The 26,337-nt window shown below is 57.1% G+C and overlaps 4 protein-coding genes across 10 annotated transcripts; 2 read left to right on the top strand and 2 right to left on the bottom strand.

Moving 5' to 3' along the window:
• Positions 1-122: 122 nt before the first annotated feature.
• Positions 123-2,627, bottom strand: PLEKHJ1 (pleckstrin homology domain containing J1). 4 transcript variants are annotated; one of them, XM_036312891.1, is made up of 6 exons: positions 2,128-2,393; positions 1,955-2,022; positions 1,801-1,867; positions 903-993; positions 754-781; positions 123-676 (listed from the first exon to the last, which is right to left on the bottom strand). In XM_036312891.1, exons 1-6 carry the CDS (start codon positions 2,366-2,368, stop codon positions 611-613), a joined length of 561 nt encoding a protein of 186 aa, XP_036168784.1. In that variant the 5' UTR covers positions 2,369-2,393; the 3' UTR covers positions 123-610. The 4 variants fall into 4 exon arrangements, with proteins under 4 accessions (XP_036168784.1, XP_036168783.1, XP_036168786.1 ...); XM_036312890.1 differs by having other exon boundaries at positions 754-817; positions 2,128-2,341; XM_036312893.1 differs by lacking the exons at positions 1,801-1,867; positions 1,955-2,022 and having other exon boundaries at positions 2,128-2,556.
• Positions 2,350-12,204, top strand: SF3A2 (splicing factor 3a subunit 2). 3 transcript variants are annotated; one of them, XM_036312888.1, is made up of 9 exons: positions 2,350-2,480; positions 6,563-6,726; positions 8,048-8,119; positions 8,838-8,884; positions 9,406-9,515; positions 10,540-10,589; positions 10,669-10,809; positions 11,185-11,253; positions 11,362-12,204. In XM_036312888.1, exons 2-9 carry the CDS (start codon positions 6,601-6,603, stop codon positions 12,076-12,078), a joined length of 1,332 nt encoding a protein of 443 aa, XP_036168781.1. In that variant the 5' UTR covers positions 2,350-2,480; positions 6,563-6,600; the 3' UTR covers positions 12,079-12,204. The 3 variants fall into 3 exon arrangements, with proteins under 3 accessions (XP_036168781.1, XP_036168780.1, XP_036168779.1); XM_036312887.1 differs by lacking the exon at positions 2,350-2,480 and adding an exon at positions 2,745-2,890; XM_036312886.1 differs by lacking the exon at positions 2,350-2,480 and adding an exon at positions 2,796-2,950.
• A 123-nt stretch (positions 12,205-12,327) lies between these two features.
• On the top strand, positions 12,328-15,737 carry AMH (anti-Mullerian hormone). 2 transcript variants are annotated; one of them, XM_036312884.1, is made up of 5 exons: positions 12,328-13,346; positions 13,991-14,133; positions 14,338-14,467; positions 14,547-14,706; positions 14,791-15,737. In XM_036312884.1, exons 1-5 carry the CDS (start codon positions 12,908-12,910, stop codon positions 15,656-15,658), a joined length of 1,740 nt encoding a protein of 579 aa, XP_036168777.1. In that variant the 5' UTR covers positions 12,328-12,907; the 3' UTR covers positions 15,659-15,737. The 2 variants fall into 2 exon arrangements, with proteins under 2 accessions (XP_036168777.1, XP_036168778.1); XM_036312885.1 differs by having other exon boundaries at positions 14,359-14,467.
• Positions 15,738-15,930: 193 nt separating this feature from the next.
• JSRP1 (junctional sarcoplasmic reticulum protein 1) lies at positions 15,931-20,140 on the bottom strand. The gene is made up of 7 exons (XM_036312889.1): positions 19,649-20,140; positions 18,570-18,664; positions 18,064-18,101; positions 17,795-17,924; positions 17,253-17,423; positions 16,580-16,671; positions 15,931-16,471 (listed from the first exon to the last, which is right to left on the bottom strand). The coding sequence occupies exons 2-7, from the start codon at positions 18,622-18,624 to the stop codon at positions 16,019-16,021; spliced, it is 939 nt and encodes a 312-aa protein (XP_036168782.1). The 5' UTR covers positions 18,625-18,664; positions 19,649-20,140; the 3' UTR covers positions 15,931-16,018.
• Between the last annotated feature and the right edge of the window lie 6,197 nt (positions 20,141-26,337).

Here is a 26,337-nt window from a genome sequence, read left to right on the forward strand (position 1 = left end):
AGGCACTTGAACCTCAGGCCTAAAGAGAACCTCTTGTCCCCCAGGAACCCTACTTCCCTTGGAAACCAGCTCCACCAGCCTGTGGAGGACACGCCCCTTTTTGCATTCACTGCACCACTGTCCCGTGTAGAAAAGAGGTACCTTTATTTGAACAGAACGAGTACACCAGCCCAAGGGCAAATGCTTCTAGCTCTGCCCAGAGGTGTTGGCCGGGCCCTGGCCCTCAGCAGAATTCACAGCAGCCCAGAAGGCAAGGCTCCCGAGCCCTTCACAGCATTATCTCGGTTTGTACATTCAGCCTGTACAGGGCAAGAGAGCTGCACCAGCTTCGGGAGCCCACCAGGCCCTAGATGGGTGAGCCCGAGGAAGCAAGCACAGCTCCTGGGAGTGTGTACTCGCCCTCTAGCAGCAGCATGTGGCACTGAGAGGTGCTGGACTAGTATGATGGGTCCCAAGGCACAGCTTCTGCCCACCCGCACCAGCCTGGGGCTACTGAACACCTCACTCTGAAATCCAGGCTTGGCCCGGAAGCCCAGGGCCGGGCGAGGTAGGGAGGGCTCCTTTGGGCCTCGGTGAGTCAAGCTGAGGAGCCCAAGCCTAACCCCCAGATTCATGCCTTCAAGCCACTCAGCTGGAACCGGGCCTCCTCCGATATGCCGAACTGTTCCAGGGGGTCCTGTGTGATGGACGGGTAGCATGAGCTCTGGCCCGGGAGCTCTCCCCCCACCACCACTTCCCGTGCCCCACGCACACCTTGCCAGTCATCTTCTGGATCTCGTTCCTGTAGAAGATGAGGCTCCTACGCATGAACTCGTAGCTGGGAAAGGAAGTGGCCTGTGCTCACAGGGCCCAGCTCTGCCCCTGCTCCAGGCCCCCAGGCCAGGATGTACCCCACACCCTACCTGGCTCGACGCAGAGCTCCCATCCACTCTAGACACTGCTCCTCGCTGTAGCACTCAAAGTGATACTTCCTTTCCGGGTCCTCGATGAAACCTGCAGAGGAAGGGGCCCATCTGTCCCTGCTCACTCCCACCACCAGCCATGCTGGCCACCGGCCTCAGCCTCCTGTTGCCACTGTCCACAACTGTCCCCTCCTCTAGACCCAGCTTGGGTTCACCGCTTCCCACAGGCTAGAGACTGTATCTCCCAAAAGAGTATGTTCAAAACCTCACTCCTGGAACCTGGGAACAGCCTATTTGGGTACAAGGTCGTTGCAGGTATAGTTAGTTAAGGTGAGGACACACTAGAGTGGGGTGGGATTGGTGTCTTTATAAAAAAAAGGAGAGACCTGGACACAGACACGCAGGGAAAAGGCCACGGGACTATGGAGGCAGAAATCAGGGTGACACTTCTACAAGATTGCCAACAGCCTCCAGAAATTGGGAGAGCATGGTTCCCCGCTCAGAAGGAACCAGTCCTGCAGACACCCCAACCCCGAACTTCTACCCTCCAGCACTGGGAGAAGTACGTTTTTGCTGCTGAAGCCTCAGTCTGTGGCACTACGTTAAGGCCACTCCAGAAAACGAAAAGTTCTGCCTTTCCCTGCAGACCCGATCCTCTCAAGGTGACTCGGATAATCCTCTAGGATCCCCAGCCGGGCACTGAGAACCGGTGCTCCCCGGGTCTCGGGAGAGGCACCCCGAGAGGACAGTGCTCGCCGACAGAAATGAAAACCCTGGTGGCCTTGGCGGTGGCAAAGGGGAGAAGCGCAGCCCTGCCCGGACCGCGGACTTCGTCTATGGGGAGGGGCAGAGCGGAGCTCGGGTCCCCGCCTGCCGGGTCCCCGCCCCCCGCACTCACTGATGGAGAAGCCGCTGGGCTCTTCCTGGGTGACTCGGCAGTGCTCCAGCAGGAGAGCTCCGACGGGCTGGGGGCAGACGAGCCGGATGGGCGGGCCGTCCGGGGACCCCAGCTCCCCAACCCCAGCCCGGGGCCCGCCTTCCCGCCGCCCTACCTCGGCCTCGTCGGTCCGGAAGTAGAAGAGGAAATTGACTACCAGCTTCACCAGCCGCCGTTTCACCACTGTGGACACAGGGCGGGCTCTCGCGGGCTCGGCGACCGCCCATCCCGCCCCGACCGGCACCCCCGTCCGCCCGGTCCCCGGCTCACAGCCCCTACCCCACTCACCGCTGCCCTTCTTGGGGCCTCGCATGCCGAGTTCGGCTGCCAGCTCAGCCGGCTGCCGGGACAGCGCCTGCAATTCCTTCTCGTTGTAGCGCATGGCGGCCCAGGACCCAGAACGCGGAGTGCGGACCGCGATTTCCCGGCCGCCGCCCCCCACTCGCGCCAAAAAAGTTCCACAGCGCCGTCCCGGAAGCGCTTCCGAAGCTACTGCGCCTGCGCTTCCCAGACCTCTCAACCTGTCCATCACCGGGAGGGGCACTAGCGTCCCGGGGGTGGGAGTGGGGCACACAGAGTGGCGCCCTCGCCGGGCGTAGGGGACAGCGGGCGACACCACGGTCATTTTCTGTAACCATACAGTAAGTTGGAGCCGGGTTGGAAAGTAAGCATCCCTACTGAAATGGACCGGAACAGGCCGAGGAGGGCAAGTCCCAGCCCTCCTTCCCGCGATAACTGGCCTCGCGCGAGTTAGACTGACTGAGAGGTGGTGTTTTTTAGTTCGTGGTGTGTTTTTTGTGTGTGTTTTGTTTTTTTGTTGAGCCTCGTGGGCATGCGCACTTTTGCTTCCGGCCCGCATTCTCAACCCCTCCTCTTCCCTCGCACTTTCCGAGTGTCTGGCCTACGCTCCTGGGCGGGCGGAACTTGCGCACAAGGGAGGTCCCGCCCTGTTTGCCCCGGAAGTGCTTCCTTAGGCCGCGCTTGTTCGCTGAACGAAGTCGTAGTGGCCGTGGCGGGTGGAAAGGCGACCAGATCGCGGCCTCGGGTGCAGGTGAGGAACGAGGCGAGAGCGGCGGCCCCGTGGCCCGGAGTTCCCTGGAAGGGACCAAACGTGAGCGAAGGGCGCCTGCGGCGCGGCTGAGGGCGGGCGGATGCGTCGCCCACTCAGGAATGTCGGGCCTCTGTGTCCCTGGCGCCCCACCGCCCGCTTGAATCTCTCCAAGACCCGCTGAGATCGTGTCGGGGTCCTAACTCACAGGGCGCCGCCCGTGTAACCGAGGACCTGTGTGAGCACCAGGTTGCGACCGTTAGTTGACTGGCTTTGTCGCCCGAGAGTCACACGGCTCCGCCGAGCCTCAGGGTCGCTACCTGGCATGGGGTAAGGGCGGTCACGGATTCTAGCTAAAGAGTAAATAGGGTCCTGAGGACCGAGTGCCCCCGCTAGCCGGCCTTTCCGCCAGCGAGGCTCCGGGGTTAACGACTTCCCTCCCGGCCAGACCGAGATGCCAGGACCGTTCTTTCCTCTGCCCCGTGGCAGCGCGGACCGAGGGGAGAAGTTCCCGAGGTTAATCATCCGTTTGCCCTGTTGAAGGAGACAATAGCCTGTTCATAAAGCTGTCACTCATCCCTGCATCCTCCGTGGCCCCAGGGGACGCCGCTGCGCACAGCTTCACGCCGGCCTTTGCGGCTTTCTGGACGGGTCGCTTTTACACTCAGCCTTTTGGCTTCTACTGTGATCGATGCGGTCTGATTTCTGCCCCCCGCCCATCCACGCCAACTTCACCCTCCATACCTGGATGTAACATAAACTTTATGTCATGCGCGCTCGTCAAATCATTAGTTCTGTTTTCATTACTAATTTTTTTATTGATTGATTTTAGAGCAAGAAAGGGGGAAAGAGAAACATCGATTTGTTGTTCCACTTATGTATGCATTTATTGTTTAATTCTTGTAAGTGCCCTGACGGGGGAGGCAATCCGGGCAGTGCTCTAACCAACGAGCTACCCAGCCAGGGCCAGTTCTGTTTCTGAGACTGAAAATATTGTTCAGTATTAAGGCAACTAACATGTTCATCTGTGTTGCTTTTCCTGTACTGTTCATTCCCCCCTCCCCCCAAAGCTAATGTCTTTTTTAAAATATATTTTTATTGATTTCAGAGAGGAAGGGAAAGAGAGATAGAAACATCAATGATGAGAGAGAATCATTGATTGGCTGCCTCCTGCACGCCCCCTACTGGGGATCAAGCCCGCAACCCCAGCATGTGCCCTTGACCGGAATTGAACCTGCAACCCTTCAGTCTGCAGCTCCATGCTCTATCCACTGAGCCGAACCAGCCAGGGCGCTAATTAATGTCTTCATCTTTTCCGTTAGCTTGGTTTTTAATTTTTATATATCGATTCAAGAGAGAGACTTGGGTTTGTTGTTTTGCTTTTTTGTGAACTCACTGGTTGCTTCTTGTGTGTGCCCTGACTGGGGCTCAAGCCCACAACCTTGGTATATTGGATGATACTCTAGCCAACGGAGCTACCCGGCCGGGAGCCTGATTTCCTTTGCCAGTTGTCAATATTTTCCTCAAAGCTCCAGCACGTCACAGCGGTAGGTTGTATTTTCCCACAGGTTTAAAGGAATTGATCCTTTTATTTTCCCCAGACCCTGGCACTCTGCTACTCCTCAGTTGTCCTAGAACAGCGGTTCTCAACCTGTGGGTCGAGACCCCTTTGGCGGTCGAACGACCCTTTTACAGGGGTCGCCTAAGACCATCCTGCATATCAGATATTTACATTACGATTCATAACAGTAACAACATTACAGTTATGAAGTAGCAACGAAAACAATTTTATGGTTGGGTCACAACATGAGGAACTGTATTTAAAGGGCCAGAAGGGCTGAACCGGTTTGGCTCAGTGGATAGAGCGTTGGCCTGCAGACTCAGGGGTCCCAGGTTCGATTCCTTCCGGTCAAGGGCATGTGCCTTGGTTGTGGCCACATCCCCACTGGGGGGCGTGCAGGAGGCAGCTGATTGATCTCTCTCATCGATGTTTCTGGCTCTCTATCCCTCCCTTCTCTTTAAAAAAAATCAATAAAATATATTTAAAATAAAATAAAAAATAAAGGGCCAGAAGGTTGAGAACCACTGTCCTAGAACTTTTTGTTAGCGCTCTTCTGGGTTGGCTTCTGTTTTCAGTCTGACCGTTTTCTTCTCTTCCTACTGTAAGCTCATCTCCTGGTAGTTTTTGAAGAAATCTATTGATCAGTGGATTGATTTTGAGTCCTTGGTTATTTGAAAATGGCTTCGTTTACCGTCACAGCTTGGATATGAAATTAAAAGTCTGGGTTGCAGATCCACATGGAGACCTGTGAGAGTGTTGCTCCTTTTAGAGTTCAGTGCTGTTCTGACAGCCGGCCTCTACCTTGGTGAATAATGCTGGCCCCACGCTGCTTTCTGACCTGTTGTTTCTTTGGCTAATAGAAACGGGGTTTCCTCGGTGGTTTACGTTTCATGAGCCATTTATTGAAGAAGGTCTTTTTGTCGTGTGGGAAGAATTAGATCCTTTTAGTCCTGGGGCATTTTCTTTTACTTCTTTGATAATACTCTCTCTTTCTGTTTTCACTCTGGAATCCCATCTAGGCTTTTACTGTGCTCCTCTCTTTTCATTTTTTTGTTCTCCTTTTTGAGAGATTTCATTGACCTTCAAGCGCTCGTTTTCAATTATTTGGATCATCCAGTCTCTACTTTCCAAGGGTTCACTCACTGGGCTGACCTTTGGCATCCTGTTCAGGTTTCGTGGTACAGTAACATCTCTGATAATTCAGGAGGATGCTGTCATCTTGTTGGGGTTTCCAGTAGGTGTCTTGTTCCTTGGGTATGTTTGATTCTTTGTGTCTGTTACGTGAAGTCACCGGCTCTGTGTGGGAGAGCCATGCTTATCTTGTGGGTCTCACTGCTCAGTGGGCCTGGCATGGGGAACCCCCAGCTGTCAGTGTCTGAGAATACTTTCCCTGGCGTTCTTTCCCCGGGAACGTCTTCTAAGGTGCCCTGGGCTGGGGGCCTGCAGGCGGGGCTGCCTGCCCTCTGGACACAGTGGGAGGAAGGACAGTCTGCCTGCTGGTCAGTGGGCTGGTTCTGATGGACTCCCCTCTTTTCAACCTGGCCCTCACCCCCAGCCTCTCGTGTCTGCCTCTCTCAGCTGAGAGACCCCTCATTCCATTTTTTCTGAATATAAAACTGATTTCTCTGGGGAGCCGAGGGTACCGGGGCAGGGACCTTCCTCTCGGGGTGTGAGTTCTCAGTTCATTCGGGGAGGGGGTGCTGCCAGGGGAGGGGTGACGTGTACCGTGGGCTTGAGTAACCAGCAGTTTGGTTTCCAGTAGTTACTGGTTTTTATTCTAGGTGAGCAGTTAAGTATTTGCTTGGTTTGGATTTCCCTGAGCCAGATTCAGTGGGTACTTTCTCAACACCAGCCTGCCACTAGCAATTCAGGTGCTTATTCTGAAGGCACTGGGCTTGTTCCAGTCCCACGGAGACTGAAGACTGGTCCCATGGGGGTTTTTACACGTGGTGTTGGTATGTAGGGGGAGTGTGTGGCAGGAGTGAGGGGTGAAAACCAGGGGTCGGGGCGAGGTCTCTTCACATGCTCCCCCTGTTAGGCTTGAGTCCCCCTGTGATAGCTGGCCACATTTAGCAACGTTTACCACCTCTCCCCTTTGCCCCCCCCTCCTTCAGGTATCCCTCCAGTCCAGTAAAGCCCCAAGGCCTTCACCATGGACTTCCAGCATCGCCCTGGGGGCAAGACCGGGAGTGGGGGCGTGGCCTCCTCTTCCGAGAGCAACAGGGACCGGCGGGAGCGCCTCCGGCAGCTGGCCCTGGAGACCATCGACATCAACAAGGTGAGGTGGGGCCAGAGGGGGTCCCCACAGCCTCCATCTCACCATGGAGTCATGTTCCGGATTCTTACAACTGAGTGAGACCTTGAGTAGTTGCCTGACTGTGGACCTGGTCTCCTAGTTGGTAAAAAAGGGAACTTGACCTAGAGCAGCAGGTTTCCATGGCCCATCCACTGTTACTGACCCTAAATTTCAAGGGTTTCTTTTTACTGTGTGAGGCATTTTGGTTTTGTTTATTTAATTAATCAGTGGCTTGGAGAATTTCAGTGGGGAGGGCCAGGATGGCAGCACATGAATTGATATAATTCCAGCCATAGGCAGTGAAGGGCAACATTTTAGTTTAACCACACAGAGCTGTTAGTAGACCAGTTCTTCCCTAGGCTCTGCTGACATTGGGCAGCGTCAGTCTGGGGGGGCCATCCTAGGCACTGTGGCTGTCGAGCAGCATCCCTTCTGCTCACTCAATGCCAGGAGCACCTCCAGTCATGATGATCACGGATATCTCCAGGTATGTGAACCAGTGTATGGTTCACGTAGACTTTGAAACCCCCTGAGGTGTGTACGGCCCTTGCGTGTGCCAGGCAGCCCCTCAAAGCCTCACTGGTGAGGTCAGTTCTATTACTTTGCCCATTTTCCAGACGAAGAAACCGTTGTGGTGGTGGAGGGTGTGTCACTGTCAAAGATGACAGGATTTGACAGTGGAGTTAGGATTTGAACCCCACGGGTCTGTTCCGCATCAGCGATCAGCAGCACTGCCATGCTGCCCTGGTTTATGGAAAGTCACCTGTCCGGCCCACAGGACTTGTAGAGACATGGGTCTCCATCGCCTTTCCCTTCACCTGCTTGCTTGTCCTCTGCCTGTATCTGCCTTGTGCTGCAACACTTGGAAGCTGGTGGGGTTTGTGGCCAGATCCCTGCCCCAGTCCTGGAGATGGGTGACCAGCAGTGCTCTTTGGGCTCTGCCTCCTTCCAGACCCAAAATGGCCACCAATGTGGGGCCAGGGACTTTCCTGAAGAACTCTCAGCTCAGAGGAGGGGCCAGGGACCAGCAATGTCCACCCCTGCCCCAGGCGCTTGTTGTAGATACTGAGTCAACCCCCAGCCCTGCCAAATAGACTCGGGGCCCCGCAGCACTGCCCTCGCAGGCTGGTGCCGAGCTGGCCCCAGTTTTCTAGTCCTTCGTCCCAGAACATCTGTCCCAGAGGACAACAGCCACCCCTCCCTTGCCAGCCAGGGGAGAGCCCTGCTTCTCAGGCACTGCTCCCGGCAGACGGCGCTCAGGGTACCATCTCCCTCGATCTAATGGACTGTGCCTCCCTCCCAGGACCCTTATTTCATGAAGAACCACCTGGGCTCGTATGAATGCAAGCTGTGCCTGACACTCCACAACAATGAGGTGAGTTCTCAGGGCCCGTTCCCCACACGTCCCTTCCCCTGTCCTGCGGAAAAGCTGGCAGGACGCGCTGCTCCCACCCACTCCAGGCTTCTGCCTTGTTAACCTGTTGTTCATAGCTCGGCCGAGGGCGAAGGAGGTGATTGGGGCCCGCCACTCACGCCTGACCACTCACTCACTGAGCACAGCTTCAGACGCGTCTCTCTAGGAGAGATACTGGTCACTCCAGATGAAAACCGAGCCCTCTCTGTCCCCCGCCTGTGCCCTGCACTCCTGGCCCCCAGAGGCCACCAGTGCTGTGAATTTGCTGCTTGTCCATTGTCCTTTAATACCATTGGTGCCGTGGTTATACAGATGTGCATCTATGAGCACATCTTGGAACATTTGACATTGGGTTTTGAGGTCTAGCGGTGTAGCTCCAGTTCATTTCCTTTAACGACTGTGAGGTCATCGATACGCTAGTCTGACAAGTTCTCACGTTGGGCTCAGCATGCAGCAATGAACCGGTCCTGTCTGTCCTTTCCCTGTGTTGTTGAACATTCGCTTTGTTTTGGAATTTGTTCACAACCATGGACAGTGTGCTGTTGAACAGCCTTGTATGTCAGGGCGTCTCCCTTCTGCACTGTGGATATTGGGGCCCTGCTCCCAGGAGGCAGAAGGGAGAGCAGGCCTGGTTGAGGGGCATCCAGGCCCCATCCCTGCTCACTTTGTCCCACTCTAGGGGAGCTACCTCGCGCACACCCAGGGGAAAAAGCACCAGACCAACTTGTGAGTATGTCACCCCTACTCCCTGCTCAAAGCCTTGGGCCCCGGGGTTAGGAGCTGGCACTTCTCTGACATCTTTGTGAGCCACACCAGACAATGGTACAGAGGTAGTCTGGGGCCAGCTCGTCCTGTGATCAGTACATTGAGCCCTGTCCATCGTGGGTGGCTGGGTGGGTGGGTACAGCTACCCGAGTGTGAGGGGAGGAACAGGTTATGCTCCTTACCTAGCAAGGAAAGAGGTGTGAGTTCTCAGAGGGCTCCCTTGTAAGAAACAGTGGGAAATGTGACAAGAAGAGAAAGGTGCCCATGCCTGTCCCATCCATTTCCATTCAAACCTGGAGACACCCCACCCACCCACCCACCCATTCAGTCCCACCCCTCCCAACGCCCTCACTTAGCAGAGGCTCTCCAAGGTCGATGTGGGGGCAGGATGGCTCCTAGCACCTGGGCCTGTGGCCTTGGCGGTGTGTGTGCGTGTGTGTGCGTGTGAAGGAGCAGCAGCACTGTGTCTGTCATGCCTGCAGGGCCCGGCGAGCAGCCAAGGAGGCTAAGGAGGCCCCCGCCCAGCCAGCACCAGAGAAGGTCAAGGTGGAAGTGAAGAAGTTTGTGAAGATCGGCCGCCCGGGCTATAAAGGTAAGTCTGTTTGGGTGTAGGTTGGCCCACAGCTGGTGTGGGAAGGAGTGAGCCTTTTGTCCAGAACCCTGGTCCCGCCCCTGAGCCATACACACTGCTATTCACTGGCCTTCATTTGCTCATACCTTTCATTGCTTTCAGAGACCACCCACCCCACTGGGGCCCCATCTCCATATGAACTTTCTCAAACATGACCTTGTGGATGTCACTCCCCTGTGCGCCTATCAGGGAGTTGTGAGAGCTCACAATTATTTGCACTCCTAGTGAAGATGAGTGACGTGTGGGAGGGGCAGTGAGCATAGAACTAGCTGGCTCCTCTTAACCCGAAGAGAAAGTGGAATGGGAGGGTAATGGTCTGTGTTGGTGGCAGCTTACTCAGCAGGGCCATTAGCAGGGAACAGGGCTCTGGGTTACTTAGTTCAGAAAGCTGGTTATATGGCCCTGTTGGAACATAGGGGACTACGTTCTAACAAAATGTGGGGGTGTCCTGTGTGTGTCTGCCACTGTAGACAGGACACAGCGTGCAGAGGCCTTGGGGCAGGCCTGCTGATGAACCAGAGCTACAATGGCAGGGGCCACGTGGGGCCACCAAAGGCCTTTTGGCTGTGATAGACTGTCAGTTTCTGTCATGAGTGTAGTGGGGAGAATCGGGGGGGTTATGGGGAAATTTTACGTGCCTGGGAGCTGTGCAGAGAACAGCCTAAAAGCCACAGGACTCTAATATGAAGGGCACCCTCTCTTGGAGGCAGGGTTGCAGGCCTCGCTTGCCCCACACACCTAGTGCCTCCTGTCTTCAGTTCCTGCTCACTGCTGTCCCAGGCCTCGGGGGGTTGGGGTAACTCCGAGCCATTCTCCCACCACCACCTGCATGGTCTCGGGCAGGTGGCACCTATAGCACAGAGCTCTCCCAGGCCTGGGTGGTGCCCTGCAGCCAGGTGACCTCCCCTGGTGTCCTGCCCTCCGGGGTCCTGAGCTTTGGGAGGTTGACGAGCTGGCCTGGACCTGAGACCCTTGTGTGTTGCAGTGACCAAGCAGAGGGACACAGAGATGGGCCAGCAGAGTCTCCTCTTCCAGGTGAGACGAGGCCCGGGGCCCAGTCATGAGGGGAGGGGCTCCTGGAGAGCAGTGCTGCCACTTGGCTGTCTCGCCGCAGATCGACTATCCGGAGATCGCTGACGGGATCATGCCACGCCACCGCTTCATGTCTGCCTACGAGCAGAGGATCGAGCCCCCAGACAGGCGCTGGCAGTACCTGCTGATGGCTGCTGAGCCCTACGAGACCATCGCCTTCAAGGTAGCTGTGCTGCCTACTCCAGAGGTGTCCTTCCCAACAGGGGCTTGCTTCTGGGGTGGGAAAGGGCACCCTAAGGTGGCACCCCCACCAAGAGCAGTGCATGCCTCTGTGCTGGGCTGGTCAGGAATTCCTTGACTGTGTCCTGTGCCCTAACAGACACTGATGAACACATATTGAAACTATTATTTAACTGGGGTGATGGGGGTCACTAGGCAGCAGAGCTAGAATGTAAGCTGTGTCTGGTACCCCAAAACCAAGCCCTATTCCTTCATGAGGGCCTCTCCCGGCTGGGCCTGCTCTAACACCGGGAGTAGTCCCTGCCTAAACCTGGGCCATGGGCCCCCTGAGGCCATTTTCCACCCCTCCCCCTCGCAGGTGCCAAGCAGAGAGATTGACAAGGCCGAGGGCAAGTTTTGGACTCACTGGAACCGGGAAACCAAGCAGGTAATCACTCTAGGTCCAAGGAACTTCTGGTGGCTGCCCTGACCATCCTGTCTACCCTCCCAAGACCCCCAGGGGCTCCACTCACCTTTTCTGTGTTTTTTTTTCCAGTTCTTTCTTCAGTTCCACTTTAAGATGGAAAAGCCTCCAGCCCCACCAAGCCTCCCTGCTGGGCCTCCTGGGGTGAAGCGGCCACCACCCCCACTGATGAATGGTTTGCCCCCACGGCCACCACTGCCTGAGTCTTTGCCTCCACCCCCACCAGGAGGCCTGCCTCTGCCCCCCATGCCACCCAGTGGGCCTGCACCTGCAGGGCCCCCAGGTCCTCCCCAACTGCCCCCCCCAGCTCCTGGAGTCCACCCTCCAGCACCAGTGGTCCACCCACCAACATCTGGGGTCCACCCTCCAGCTCCTGGGGTCCATCCCCCAGCACCGGTGGTCCACCCACCAACATCTGGGGTTCACCCTCCTGCTCCCGGGGTTCACCCTCCAGCCCCAGGAGTCCATCCTCCAGCCCCAGGTGTCCACCCTCCCCCATCTGCTGGAGTCCACCCCCAGGCCCCAGGCGTACACCCACAAGCTTCTTCAGTCCACCCCCAGGCCCCAGGGGTACACCCCCAAGCCCCGGGGATGCACCCCCAGCCACCTGGGGTACACCCACCTCCTCCAGGGGTTCATCCTCCAGCTCCTGGGGTTCACCCCCAGCCTCCTGGAGTTCATCCCTCCAATCCCGGGGTCCACCCCCCAGCTCCCATGCCCCCAATGATGAGACCCCCACTGCCCTCCGAGGGCCCTGGAAACATTCCACCCCCTCCCCCAGCCAACTGAAAAGCCACCCCCTCTCACTGCGAGTCTACTTTCCTGTTTTCCTGTTTTTTCTCCCTGATGGAATTTGGTGTTTTTGTACAGGGCTGTGCCGTGTCCCTAGATCTCATTAAACAGCCTTCTCAGACACCTGGGTGCACTGCTGTGTCTGTGGGTGGGCAGGGGAGTGGGAGTGGCTCAGGGTCAGGCTTCCAAGACACTGGCCCATCAGGATACTGGTGGATGTTCCAAGTCATCTGTGTCCTAGAAACTCCAGGATGGAAGATGGACATAGCCAGCCAGCCAGCAGTGGGTCTGGGGTCCAGCCTGTGGGAGGAGAGCAAAGCAGAGGATGTTCTGTCCTTGGGGTCTCCAGGCCAAGATGCCCGAGTTCCTTTTGCACCCTGATTCCTAAGGGCAGGGGGAGTGGGCAGGAGATTCAGAGCGCCAGCTGAGTCTGGAGACCACCCACCTGGTGGTCTGAACACCGAGACCTGGTGTCTTGGGTCCTCGAGGAGGAGGCTCTGCCTTCCAGGCCCAGCCCCGCAGCTGTTGATGTTTGGTCCATCTGGGTCGGTCACTCCCTGCTCACATTCCCACCGCTGTCTCCAGAGAGAAAACTCAAGGACAGTTGGACAAATCGGTCACAGGCCACACTTTCTATCACTGGTGGGAAGGAGATAGGCAGCGGGGCCAGAACAGAAGGGGCTTTGAGCTGGCCCAGGCTTGTAGGGGAGCTCAGGCACTGGCCCCCAAGGTCACCTCCTGGGAGGCGATAGGGCTGTCCTCCCGCAACAAACACCCTGGGCTGGCCCATATAAGCAGAGTGGCCAAGCCCCTGACAATTCCCAGGATGAGGGCTGCACCTCTCTCTCGGCTGGTCCTGGTGCTATGGGCGATGGGGACCCTGATGGGGGCTGGGACCCCTGGAGAAGAAGCCTTGCCTGGGGAGCCTGCAGGCACTGGCGGTCTCATCTTCCACCAAGACTGGGACTGGCCAGCCCCCCAGGGCTTGCCTCCAAGCAGTCAGCGAGACTCCCTGTGCCTGGTGACGCTGGTTGGTGGCAGCAATGGCAGCAGTGCCCCCCTACAGGTGATGGGAGCCCTGAGGGGCTACGAGCAGGCCTTCCTGGAGGCCCTGCATCGAGCCCACTGGGGGCCTCGTGACCTGGCCACCTTTGGCGTCTGCACCCCTAGCCATGAGCACGCTGCCCTGCCCCTTTTGCAGTGGCTTAGAGTGTGGCTGGGGGAGCCCCGGGGGCAGCGGCTGGCGGTCCTGCACCTGGAGGAAGGTACGTCGGGCCCATGGCTGAGGCTGGGCAGGTTCCTCTGCTGTGGTCCCCTAGCCATCATTCCCATTACATGATGACCATTATTTTCCCAAGTAAGACCCCAGACCCCTCTCTGACCTGGGGAAGTTGAAGCCTATGGCCCTGCTCACTTGGGCTGGGTTGAGTCTGCAGCCTGGGAGGTGTGTGTCCTTATCTTTGCCAGTGAATGCTGGGCTCCCAGACCACCCCTCTTGCACTGCCTGGGAAGGTCCCCACTCCAGGAAGGAGCCATGGGGTTGGGGCCAGCAGTGGAGGAGTGCCCCTCTGACACAGCAGGTAGCCCAGTGTAAGAGGTGGTCTGTCCTCAGATACACTTCCGGGAAGGGGTGCCCACGTGACACGTGGACCTCCACCCAGGAGATCCCCAAACCCAAGAGACCTCAAGGGTTCAGGGATGACAGGCAGCAGCCCGCCACCCACCCTGTCAGTCCTCCCACCCATGTCCTGGCAAGGTCCTGCCCCTTGTGTTGAGGGGTGTCAACCCCCACGAGTGTCCCAAGGCTCCCCATTGGGGTGGAGCTCTCCCTCCCTGAAGGACAGGCTTGGGCCAGGGGCTCAGGCCTCAGTGGCTCAACTGTCCCCCTTCCCCATTATCCTGGCGGCAGTGACCTGGGAGCCAACACCCTCACTGAGGTTCCAGGAGCCTCCATCTGGAGAAATCAGCCCCTCAGAGATGGCACTGCTGGTGCTGTACCCGGGGTCCGGCCCAGAGGTCACTGTAACAGGGGCCGGGCTGCTGGGCACCCAGGTACCAGGGTTGAGTTGGGCATTCCTTCACCCCCAGTCACCCTTACCCATAGCAGGGGCGGCGGGGGGGGGGGGGGGGGCGCGGGGAGGGTGGTAAACCGTCTTCACCTCAGGGAAAGTCTCCAGGGTCCAGAGTCGAACCTGGAAGGGGTGGTGAGGGCAGTGAACAGAGCAGGGCTGGCAGCCTGCGCCTCCGCCCAGCCAGGCTGAGCTCCCATCTCCTCAGAGTCTCTGCCTATCCCGGGACACCGGCTACCTGACGCTGGCGGTGGACCATCCGGCGGGGGCCTGGCACGGCCTGGGCCTTGCCCTAACCCTGCGGCACCGCGAAAACGGTAGGCTGGGAGAAGAGGGAGCGGGCGCGGGCCGCGGCCCTGGATCCCAGCTCCTGACAGCCTGGCGCCTTGCTCTCAGGCACCCCGCTGAGCACCGCGCAGCTGCAAGCCTTGCTGTTCGGCGCCGACCCCCGCTGCTTCACGCGGATGACCCCGGCCCTGCTCCTGCTGCTGAGGCCCGGGCCCACGCCCATGCCCGCGCACGGTCGGCTGGACACACTGCCCTTCCCGTCGCCCAGGTGCGCCTTGGCCCAGCCCAGGGGCGCGGGGAGGTAGGTGGGGACAGCTTAGCCCAGAGCCTACATCCAGTCTCCGCCTTCCAGTCCCACCCCGGAGCCCGAGGAGCCACTACCCGGCACGGATCCCTTTCTGGAGACGCTCACACGTCTGGTGCGTACGCTGCGGGGGCCCCAAAACCGGGCCTCGCCGCCGCGCCTGGCCCTGGACCCTGCCGCGCTGGCCGGCTTCCCGCAGGGCCTGGTCAACCTGTCGGACCCTGTGGCACTGGAGCGCCTGCTTGACGGCGAGGAGCCCCTGCTGCTGCTGCTGCCACCTGCGGCTGCCACCACGGGGGACCCTACGCCGCTGCAGGGTCCGGAGTCCTCGCCGTGGGCGGCGGATCTGGCGCGCCGAGTGGCCGCAGAGCTGCAGGCGGCTGCCGCTGAGCTGCGCGGCCTCCCAGGGCTGCCGCCCGCCGCCCCGCCACTGCTGGCGCGCCTGCTGGCGCTGTGCCCCGGGGACCCGGGGGACCCACGCGGACCCGGCGGCCCACTGCGCGCGCTGCTTCTGCTAAAGGCGCTGCAGGGCCTGCGCGCCGAGTGGCGCGGGAGGGAGTGGAGCGGGCCGGCGCGGGCACAGCGCAGCGCGGGGCCCAGGACCGCGGACGAGCCGTGCGCGCTGCGCGAGCTGAGTGTGGACCTCCGTGCCGAGCGCTCGGTACTCATCCCCGAGACCTACCAGGCCAACAACTGCCAGGGCTCCTGCGGCTGGCCGCAGTCCGACCGCAACCCGCGCTATGGCAACCACGTGGTGTTGCTGCTCAAGATGCAGGCCCGTGGGGCGGCTCTGGCGCGTCCACCCTGCTGCGTGCCCACGGCCTACGCGGGCAAGCTGCTCATCACCCTGTCGGAGGAGCGCATCAGCGCACACCACGTGCCCAACATGGTGGCCACCGAGTGCGGCTGCCGGTAACTCCGTGCTGCGAATGGCGCCCCTGTCCATATTTATTCGGACCCAAATCATCACCCCAATAAAGACCACAAGCACACGGCTGAGGTGTCCGTGCACTTTGGGGGCAGGCGGGGCCTCCTTCAGCCAGCCCTCTTTTGGCGTGCGGGGCTGGGTCATCCGGTTGGCACTGCCTCCTCCCTTCGCCACCCCACCCCTGTCTGACGTTCCCATCCCAGTCATTCAGGCCCCGGGCTACATCCATCCGAGGTCGAGGTGCAAAGGAGCAGGCGACGTGGGGGCCACAGCACTCGCTTTATTTCGCTAGAACCAGGGGCTACTCGGAAGAGGTCCCGGGATTCCGGCGCGGGACCCAGGCCCGGCTCAGTCTCGCCCCTTCCCCGCGCGGTGCTTCTGGCGGCCCGGAGGCCAGTCCTCTGCGTTGGGGCGTCGCGGAGAGGCCCAGGCCTGCCTCTTCCTGTGCTTAGGGTCTCTGGGTTCCCGCACCCACGGTCGATGGCCTTCTTCTCGTGCCTTCCAGCGCTGGGGTGGGGATTCCCGGGGCTCCCTGCCGGGCCGTGGCTTCTCTGGCTTCCATGGTCTCTCTTCAGTCCGCGGCCTCTCCTTCCGTGGCCTCTCCTTCCGCGGCCTCTCTTTCTGCAGCTTCTCCTTGGGCCCCTCGTGGGCGAGGGGCGCGCGCTCCTCCCCAGCGGCCTCCTCAGGGTCCCCTTCTTCCTTTTCTGCAGCCTCCGCACTCCTGGGAACCTCTGTCTTCTCCTCTGCCGGCACCTGGGGCGCAGGGGGTCCCGCTGGGGGAGTCCAGGCCTCGGGCTTCAGCTGCAACGCAGTGCGGGTGGATGGAATCGGCGCAAACCCACCCCCCAGGCACAGCCCCTTCCTCTAAAGAGGGCTCAGCCGCCCCAAGTCGCTGAAGGAAACACTTACCGAGGGCGACGCCGGCTTCTTTGGCGCAGAGCGTGGAGGGACCCATGGCTCAGGGACAGGTGCAGGGGCGTCCGCCACTCCAACCACGACGTCTGAGAGGGGACGGGAGCGGGTGCGAATCAGCCGGCGCCAAGAGCCAGACCCACGTCCCTCCCAGCCCTCGCCGCTGTACAGCGCCCTCTTCCGGGGACAGGTGGAGAGGAGGAGCCGATTTCTCCAGGACTCGGAGCTGGGCTGCGTGCCTCCGAGCCCTTGGAAAGAGTGCGGGTCCCCGCTGCTGCTCCAGATCGCATTCCGGTTGCCAAAGGACCGGTCATATTTCTCCGCGGGCTGCAGGCCGCCCGTGGCTCATCCTGGGCGTGCAAGGCCCCTGGGGGAGTGGGGGGAGCATTCACCGGGCAGGGAGGTGCACCATGCTCCTTACTGGGCGGGGAAGGTTCCCCTCCACCACTGCAAGGTCGGGGGGGGGGGGGGGGGGGGGTGGAGAAGGAGGCACGCAAAGCCCATCCTGGAGAGAGGGGCCCGGGCGGACCTTGGGGGTGCACAGAAGAGGAGGACCGCGCACAGGTCCATGCTAGGGGAAAAGAGTGGCGCGAGGGGAGACGGGGGAGTGACGTGGGCCTGTCCATCAGGAGGGGGACGTGTAAGAATCAGGCCCGGGGCACAGGCTCACCGCGACACAGCTGCAAGGCTGAGCCCAGCAGCGCCACCAGCGAGGCGAGCACCAGGCACTTGTTGAGCGACAAGTCTCCCCAGGGTAGCTCCTCGCTCAGGGCCGGGGGCGGCGGCGGCGGCTGCGGGGGTGGCGCGGCCTGCGTCTTCTTGCGCGCGGGGCTCCTTGGAGCTTCAGGAGCAAGTGTGGGGCTGGGCGCGGTTCCCAGGGCGGACCTGCACCCTCAACCCGGCCCAGCCCTGCCTGGCTGTGTGGCCCTAGGCAGGGGACTAATTTGGCAGCTTCAGGGGTTCTCTTATGCGGAGAATATTCCGGATAATTAGCTGAAGCTTAGTAGCACCTTAGCTGGTGTCATAATGAATTAGCAGAAGCTCCCAGACCTTCTGGTTACTCCATGTGACACCTGGTCGCCACTCAGCCAGGAACCAACATTGCAGCACCCCGTTCCCCCTCCACCCCAGATCCACCCAGCCAACCTCGGACCAACTCCCCACGTCAGTCCAGACCCACCCCCAGTTCACCCCTGCCTCCTGAAAACCGACTTGCTCCTGCTTTCAGCCTCTCCTTGCTGGGTCCTGGGGCCACTTTGGCCACAGACTCCTTTTCTGTCTTCTTGGGCCTGGCATCCACTTTACCCGCAGGGCTACCCTCAGCCTCTGGCTCCTGAGAATCCTGTGGGGAGTCACCAGTCATCTTGGGTATTTCCTTCCGGTCTTTCCTCTGGGGGAGCCCAACACCTTCCCATGGACTGTAGAAACCCACCCTCCTTGGCCAGTGTGTCCCTGACTCCAGGGGAGCTCCAGCTACTCACGTGGGCCCAGCTGCTGGAGTCGGCCAGCCTGGGTGTCACTGTTAGTGGGAAAAGAGGAAGACTCAAGGTCGTGGGGATCCTCAGGCCAATCCCACCCTCCCCCAGGCTCTGCTGGGTGAGGGGTAGGTAATTGCTCCCACTTTACAGATAGGAAAGCCGCCGAGAGGCACACAGCAGTTTCCTGGCAGGCGGGGATTAGAACCCCAACCCGTGCGTCCCAGCCCCTCTTTACGGCAGGGGGGCAGAGAGGGGCAGGGAGGGGGGAGCGCTTCTTATAGACCCCTGAGGCACCAATGAACCAGAGGTGGGAAATGGGAGCACAGTTCACAGTTTAAGCCAGTGTAAGGGTCCAAGTCCTGGTCTCTGAAGGGGAGCCATCTTCAGAACGGGGGGAGGGGGGGCGGGGGGCATGGTCTTCACCCTGCCAGCACCCCCAAGGATATCACCAGCCCGGTTCTCCTGGGGCCTGCCTGGTCAGAGATCAGCCAGCACAGAGAGGTCCTCACCCGCCTGGCAGCTGCCCAGGCCTCCATCAGGCTTCTCCAAGGCCATGGTTGTCATGGAGATGTCTGGGAAGCAGCAGGTTCAGTTCAGACTGGAGCTGTGGAGGGGGGCGGGGGATGGGAAAGAGGGAGCTTGCATTTACTGAGCCCCTGAGTGGGCCTGGGCCTGACCTGGTGGGGAGGATCCTGAGTACATGTATGACCCAGCCTCTGCCTCCCCCAGCCCTGAAGGACCCTATTCGTGGAACCCCCCATACTCACCCAGAGCTTGGCCCAGGTACACTCCCTGACCCCAGGTCTGCCTTGGGACCCCTCCCCAGTGGCTAGTCTCTCTTGGGCCCCAGCACCCCTGAGTACACAGCAGAGGCAGCTGTGACCCGGAAAGGATTAGGATCCACCCAAAGTCACAAAGAGATGGGCAAAGAGCTCAAACCAGAACCCTGGGCCCCAGGGTCGGCTCATGTCTCTGAGACCAGGGACTATTTTTATCCATTGCCCAAGAGCCATGGGATGGGCCAGCATGCGGCCCGTCCCCTTCAAGACCTTTGCCCCCTAGGGATCTCCCTCTGGACCATTCTTACCTGCTATACCTGGCACCCAGTCTCCCCCCACCCCCGCCCCCCCTTCCCTAAATCTAGGAGCTCAAGTTCCAGCAGCCAGGACCAGCCTTGCTCTGGCCAAAACAGACAGGGGAACGGTGAGGGGGTCCTGGGGGCCTCTCTATCCCAACACTGGGGTCCCTGTCTCCTCTCACTGCCTCTGCTCCTTCAGAGCAGAGGCGGAAACTGAGGCTAAGGACGGAGGTACTGGCCAGAGGTCGTACAAGAGCCCGAGGTCAAACCCAAGTCCATGGGCATCGCAAAGCCCTGCTTTCCGGGATCCCCAGTCCCTCTGGCTGCCGGTGCTGGTGTGTCCCATCCCTGGGCCAAAAGGTGACTCTTTTCTGGGTCTGTCACAGGGCAGTGGTGGGGGGAGGCTAATGACCGGGGGGTGCACCCCTAGGTGTGTAAGGGGCATCCACAAGAGTTGGGGACCCCCATGGACCTCAGAGATGCCCTCCCCAGACCCCCAGAGATGCTCACCTCCGCCCAGGCCTCCTCCTACTCCGCTTACTTCACAGCCACCATGCTGGGCCTGGGAGACGGGATGGAGATGGAGGGTGACTCCTGGAAAGACAGCAACAGGTGGCCAGAGGCAGAAGGGTGGGCCAATCAGCTCTGCGGCTGGAGCAGGAAGGGGAGGAGAGCCAGGCACAGCTGGGGCGTCCTCCCCCCACCCCCTCTGCTTGCAGGAGGGCCAGGCATTGGCTGAAGGGTGACCCACCCCCACTGCAGCATAAAGTCACTGTCAGGCTGGCCCTGGTAACCGGGGAATGTTCTCTCCTGTCCCTAAGCATCAGAAAAAGGGGCTCTAGGGGTGAGAGCGCCATAAAAGGTGGTCCTCTTGCCTTCTCCATGTGGATTCTGTCAGCAAGCCTTTATGGACCATGGGTGTGTGCCACCCCCATAGCTGGCCTGACCTGCGGAGCCCAGGGCAGCAGGGAGGGCTTCCTGGAGGGTACGACCCCCTTGGGAAAGCTGGGCTCCGGGCTCTTCTGCAAAGCGTGCTCACTGCCTGCGGGGGACAGTGAGGTGGAAGTGAGTTGCTCCGTGTTAAGTAAACTCTGGGTAACCGTAGGCTGTGTCGTGCCACCTAGTCACACTCTCGTTTAGTCCAACATCAAATACTCCACCACCCAGCCCAGCCTAGCATTATGGGAAATTGTTTTGTCATAAAAAAAAAAAGTAACAGCTTTATCGAGATACTATTTACACACCATACTGTTTACTCTTTGAAAGTGTACAGTTCAGTGGTGTTTAGTACAGTTCTGCCACCGTCACTTCTATCTAATTCCAGAACATTCCATCACCCCAGAAAGAAACCCCGTCCCCATTAGCAGTAGCTCTACAAACCCTCATCTCCCCAGCCCCTGGCAACCTCTCACCCAATTCCTGTCTCTGTGGGTTTGCCTGTTCTGAACAGTTCATGGAATCACACACTGTGTGTTTTGTGTCTGGCTACACACACATATACAATATAAGCACAGATATTAAAAATATGCACAGAATTAAGGAAATAGTAACGAAGTTATTGGCCAGTGCTACCTTGGAGGAAGTTAAAATGAAGCAGATTTGCAAAAAGGTACATGAAGATTATCCTGCTTATGACCTAACTGAAAGAAAAGGTTTTCATAAAAACAACTGTTAAAGAGTGTGTATATATATATATATATATATATATATATATATATATATTCTCCTATCTAATAAAAGAGAAACATGGTAATTAGTGTACTACCGCTACCCTTCCCATTGGCTAATCAGCGAGATATGCAAATTAACTGCCAGCCAAGATGGCGGCCGGCAGCCAGGCAGCTTGAAACTAACATGAGGCTTGCTTGCTTCAGTGACGGAGGACTCCAATGTTCCCCGCCTGCCTTGCCAGCCTCTGAGCTTGAAGTTTAAGAAACATTGTAACAAATATAGAAGCTAAACAAAACCCCAGAAACCTGCTTTCAGCAAGCAGGGAACTCAGAGCTGGAGATGATACAGAGTTTCGATTATAGAACCAAAACAAACCAGATACCTGCTTTCAGGAGCGGAGGCCTAAGAGCTGGAGCCAGAGCTAAAGCTGGCCCAGAATAAAAAAAGAAAAAAAAGAAAAAAAGGAGCAGTTGGGAGCTTCCGTCACCCGCCAGCCTGAAAACAGCCCTCAGCCCCTCACCCAGACTGGCCAGGCACCCCAGTGGGGACCCCCACCCTGAAGGGTGTGTGACCAGCTGCAAACAGCCATCATCCCCTCACCCAGGCTGGCCAGGCACCCCAGTGGGGACCCCCACCCTGATCCAGGACACCCTTCAGGGCAAACCAGCCAGCCCCACCCCTGCACCAGGCCTCTATCCTATATAGTAAAAGGGTAATATGCCTCCCAGCACTGGGATCAGCAGAGCCAAGAGGCCTCCCAGCACCGGGATCAGCATGACGGGGGGAGCTCCCCAACCCCCTGATCGCCCTGTGGCTCTGTGTGTGACAGTGGCGGCGCCCCAACTCCCTGATCGGCCCTGCTCTGCATGTGACAGGGTGTGGCGCCCCAACCCCCCACCCCCCACGGGCCATGCTCTGTGTGTGACAGGGTAGAGCCATAACCTCCCCATCGGCCCTGCCCTGAGTGTGAGAGTGGCGGTGCCCCAACCCCTCCCCCCCACGGGCCCTGCTCTGTGTGTGATAGGGGGCGGTGCCCCAACTCCCCTATCGGCCCTACTCTGTGAGTGACAGGGGGCAGCGCCCCAACCCCCTGATTGGCCCTGCTCTGTGCGTGACAGGCGGTGGCGCCGCAACCTCCCCATTGACCCTGCCTTGAGTGTGACAGGGGGCGGCGCCCCAACTCCCCAATCAGCCCTGCTCTGAGCCCGACCAGGGGCTGCACCTAGGGATTGGGCCTGCCCTCTGCCACCCGGGAGCAGGCCTAAGCCAGCAGGGCGTTATCTCCCGAGAGGTCCCAGACTGCGAGAGGGCACAGGCTGGGCTGAGGGACCCCCCTTTCCCCCCCGAGTGCACAAATTTTTGTGCACCGGCACACATACATACATACTAGTGGCCCGGTGCACGAAAATTGTGCGGGGGGGGGGGGGCAGCCTGAACCCTCTCTAATCTGGGATCCCTCTCGAAATATGGGACCCCTGGCTCCTAACTGCTCACCTGCCTGCCTGCCTGATCAACCCTAACCACTCTGCCTGCCAGCCTGATCGCCCCCAACTGCCCCCCCTGCCGGCCTTCTCGCCTCCAACTCCCCCCACCCTGCCAGCCTGATCGCCCCTAACCACCTCTGCCTTAGCCCACCACCATGGCTTTGTCCAAAAGGACGTCTGGAAGGTCTTCCGGTCTAATTAGCATATTACCCTTTTATTAATATATATTTTTAATTGATTTCAGAGAGGAAGGGAGGGGGAGAGAGAAATAGAAACATCAATGATGAGAGAGAATCATTGATTGGCTACCTCCTTCATGACCCCCACTGGGGATCAAACCCACAACCCAAGCATGTGCCCCTGACCAGAATCAGACCCAGACCTTTCAGTCTGCAGGCTGATGCTCAATCCACTGAGCCAAACCGACTAGGGCAAGAGCTAATTTTTTGAACTAGAGCAGCGGTTCTCAACCTGTGGGTCGCGACCCCTTTGGGGGTCAAACGACCCTTTCACAGGGGTCGCCTAAGACCATCGGAAAACACATATATAATTACATATTGTTTTTGTGATTAATCACTATGCTTTAATTATGTCCAATTTGTAACAATGAAATTGGAGGTCACCACAACATCAGGAACTGTATTAAACGGTCGCAGCATTAAGAAGGTTGAGAACCACTGAACTAGAGGTTAGAGACAAATAACTTGTTCCATGGATTTAAAGATATAATTTATATCATTACTAGAGCCCTGGTGCACGACATTCGTGCATTGGCGGGGGGGGGGAGTCCCTCAGCCTGGCCTGTGTACTTTTGCAGTCCAGGGGCCCTCAGGAGATGTCTGACTGACGGCTTAGTCCGGCTCCCCATGGAGAGGCTGTCGTCACTGCCGCTGCGCTCACCAGTCATCAGCCACCAGCTGAGCAGCTCTCCGCCTATGGGGCAACCCCTGCATTGAACATCTGCTCCCTGGTGATCAGTGTGCATCATAGCAACCGGTCATTCCGCTGTTTGGTCGATTTGCATATTACCCTTTTATTATATAGGATACTAGCAGAGAATGTATTTCCTTTTCTAAATCCTCGCAAGCATTGGTAGAATTTAATGCTGACTTTTGATCTTGAGAGTTACAGAATTTGAGTTTGCCATTTTAAATTGCATTTCTTTTTTCTTGTTTTTTTTTTGTTGTTGTTGTTGTTAATCCTCGCATGAGGATATTTTTCCATTGACTTTTTAAAAAAAAATATTTTTATTGATTTCAGAGAGGAAGAAGAGAGAGATAGAAACATCAACGATGACAGAGAATCATTGATCGGCTGCCTCCTGCATGCCCCCCACTGGGGATAAAGCCCACAACCCGGGCATGTGCCCCTGACCAGAATCTAACCCAGGACCCTTCAGTCCACAGGCTGACATTCTATGCACTTGGCCCAAACTGGCTAGGGTTCCATTGACTTTTTTGAGAGAGAGGCAAAGGGAGAGAGGGAGGAGAGAGAGACAGAGAGAGAGAGAGAGAGAGAGAGAGAGAGAGAGAGAGAGACATTGATGTGAGAGAGACACATCAATTCGTTGCCTCCCACAGGTGCCTGGATGTGGGCAGGGATTGAACTTGCAACCCAGGTACCTGCCCTAGACAGGGAATCAAGCCCTCAACCCTTCAGTGGGCAGGCCGACACTCTAACCACTGAGCCACACACATAGGCCAGGGCTTAAAATCACATTTCTATGCAATTTTTAGTTTAATACTTTACATGGCCATATTGTTCCTTGCTTTTATAGTTGTGTTTTGTACATTTTGGATTTCTTTATATAGGGTCATAGATTCTTGAACTGTTGTAGTTTTTAGTACAGTTAAAATTAGTTTGTTTAAGACCTATTTTTAATCAAGTAGGACAGAAACTATTATCACTGGCTTCATATATGCAGAAACCAGTGCAGTATTTAGTATATGAAATATTTTTAATACACATCTGTCAGTGTAAAAATTCAGTGGCAGAGTGTTCATATTAAGAGTATATAAGCTTTGCCCTACCAGTGTGGCTCAGTGGTTGAGCGTCAACCTATGAACCAGGAGATCACGGTTCGATTCCCAGTCAGGGTGTTACAGAAAACCAGAGAAGAACCAAGCAACGCTTAGAGAGATGGAGTTACATTTATTATTATTACGCGCGGGCCCAGAGGAAAATTTCTCACAAATTCTGGGCGAAATCACACAGGAAGTTTCCTGTATTTATACCATCTTACCCTCGTTGTCTCCCAAATATGGGGTTCTGTTCTGGTTCCCTTTGCAAGTTCTTAAAGAGCCCCTATGTGCTGGGACTTTGAGACCTCGACCAAAGGCTTGGCCTGACGCCAGCACTGATAACTTAGTCTGGGGAAGGTTTGTTTTTTTTTTAAAATATATTTTATTGATTTTTTACAGAGAGGAAGGGAGAGAGACAGAGAGCTAGAAACATCGATGAGAGAGAAACATCGATCAGCTGCCTCCTGTACATCTCCCACTGAAGATGTGCCCGCAACCCAGGTACATGCCCTTGACCAGAATCGAACCTGGGACCCTTCAGTCCGCAGGCCGACGCTCTATCCACTGAGCCAAACCGGTTTCGGCTGGGGAAGGTTTAATGGCCTCTCTGAAATGGGAGTAGTCTTATGTTCCTTATTATTTAAGCCAGCAAGCATTCCAGAAGCCAAAATGCAGGGTTAAAATTTCAAACAGCAGTTTCTATATAAGATGGATGCTTCAAGGGCACATGCCTGGGTTGTGGGCTCGGTCCCCAGTAGAGGGCATGCAGAAGGCAACCGATCAATGATCCTCTCTCCTCATGTTTCTCTCTCTCTCTCTCTCTCTCTCTCTCTCTCTCTCTCTCTCTCTCTCTCTTCCTCTCTGAAATCAATAAAAATATAGTAAAGAAAAAAAAAAGAATACATAAGCTTTGCCCTGCCTAGTGTTTCTCAGTGGTTAGAGTGTCACCCTTGGACTGAACAGTTTCAGATTCGATTCCCAGTCAAGGGCACATACCTGGGTTTTGGGTCCACTTCCTGGCCTGGAGTGAGGTTTGTGTGGGAGGCAACCAGTCCGTGTGTCTCTCTTACATCGATGTTCCTCTCTCTTCCTCTCTCTCTCAAATCAATTAAAAACAAAACAAAACAGACAAAAACAGCCACCAGTGTGAGATAGGCCCTGCTAATTCTGGCGCATGCCCTCTCGTCCCTGGCGGGTGTTTTCACAAAGCTGTCGCAACACCACGGACACCTTATCATCCCCCCCAGATGTGTGTGTGGATTTGTGGCCAATCGCAACGGCTTGAAGCCTTCCTTGGCCCTGCTTCTCTCTGAAGTATGTTTGATGCCTCTTTAAACTAGTTGTTTCTGTTTACTTCCCTTTTTTCTTGCTGCTTGCTCAAGAGTTTCTCTCCGCCTCCCCCCCGCCACCCCCCCTCCCGCCCCCGCAGCAAGAATAATGTTAGAAGAGGCCAGGCTTGAAAATTACAGTAACCATGATGAAAGGTGATCCAATCAATCTTTTAAAAAATAAAGGAAGGGAGAGGGAGAGATAGAAACATCAATGATGAGAGAGAATCATTGATCGGCTGCCTCCTTCACACTCCCCATGGGAATCCTGCCTGCAACCCGGGCATGTGCCCTTGACTGAAATTGAACCTGGGACCCTTCAGTCCGCAGGCTGACTCTCTATCCCGCTGAGCCAAACTGGCTAGGGCCTCATCCTTTTTTATTGTTACTCTTTAGCATTTTATTATGAAAATTTTCAGATATATAGAAAGATTGGGGGAGTTTTACAGTGAAGGCTCACATACCTGCTATTTAGATGCTACAGGTAATATTCTGTTGTGTTTGCACTATTCCGTCTTTGTCTGTCTGTCCATGGCTTCATCAACCCAGGATATGTTATCGTATTGATTTTTTTTTTTTCTTTTTAAGAAAGAGAGAGAGAGGAAGGGAGAGGAAGGGAGAGAAAGATCGATGTGAAAGAGAAACATCCATCAGGTGCTCCCAGTACATACCCTGACCAGGGACTGGACCCGAAA

The sequence above is a fragment of the Myotis myotis genome, unplaced genomic scaffold (assembly GCF_014108235.1).
Source record: "Myotis myotis isolate mMyoMyo1 unplaced genomic scaffold, mMyoMyo1.p scaffold_m19_p_6, whole genome shotgun sequence".
Classification (NCBI taxonomy): Eukaryota; Metazoa; Chordata; class Mammalia; order Chiroptera; family Vespertilionidae; genus Myotis; species Myotis myotis.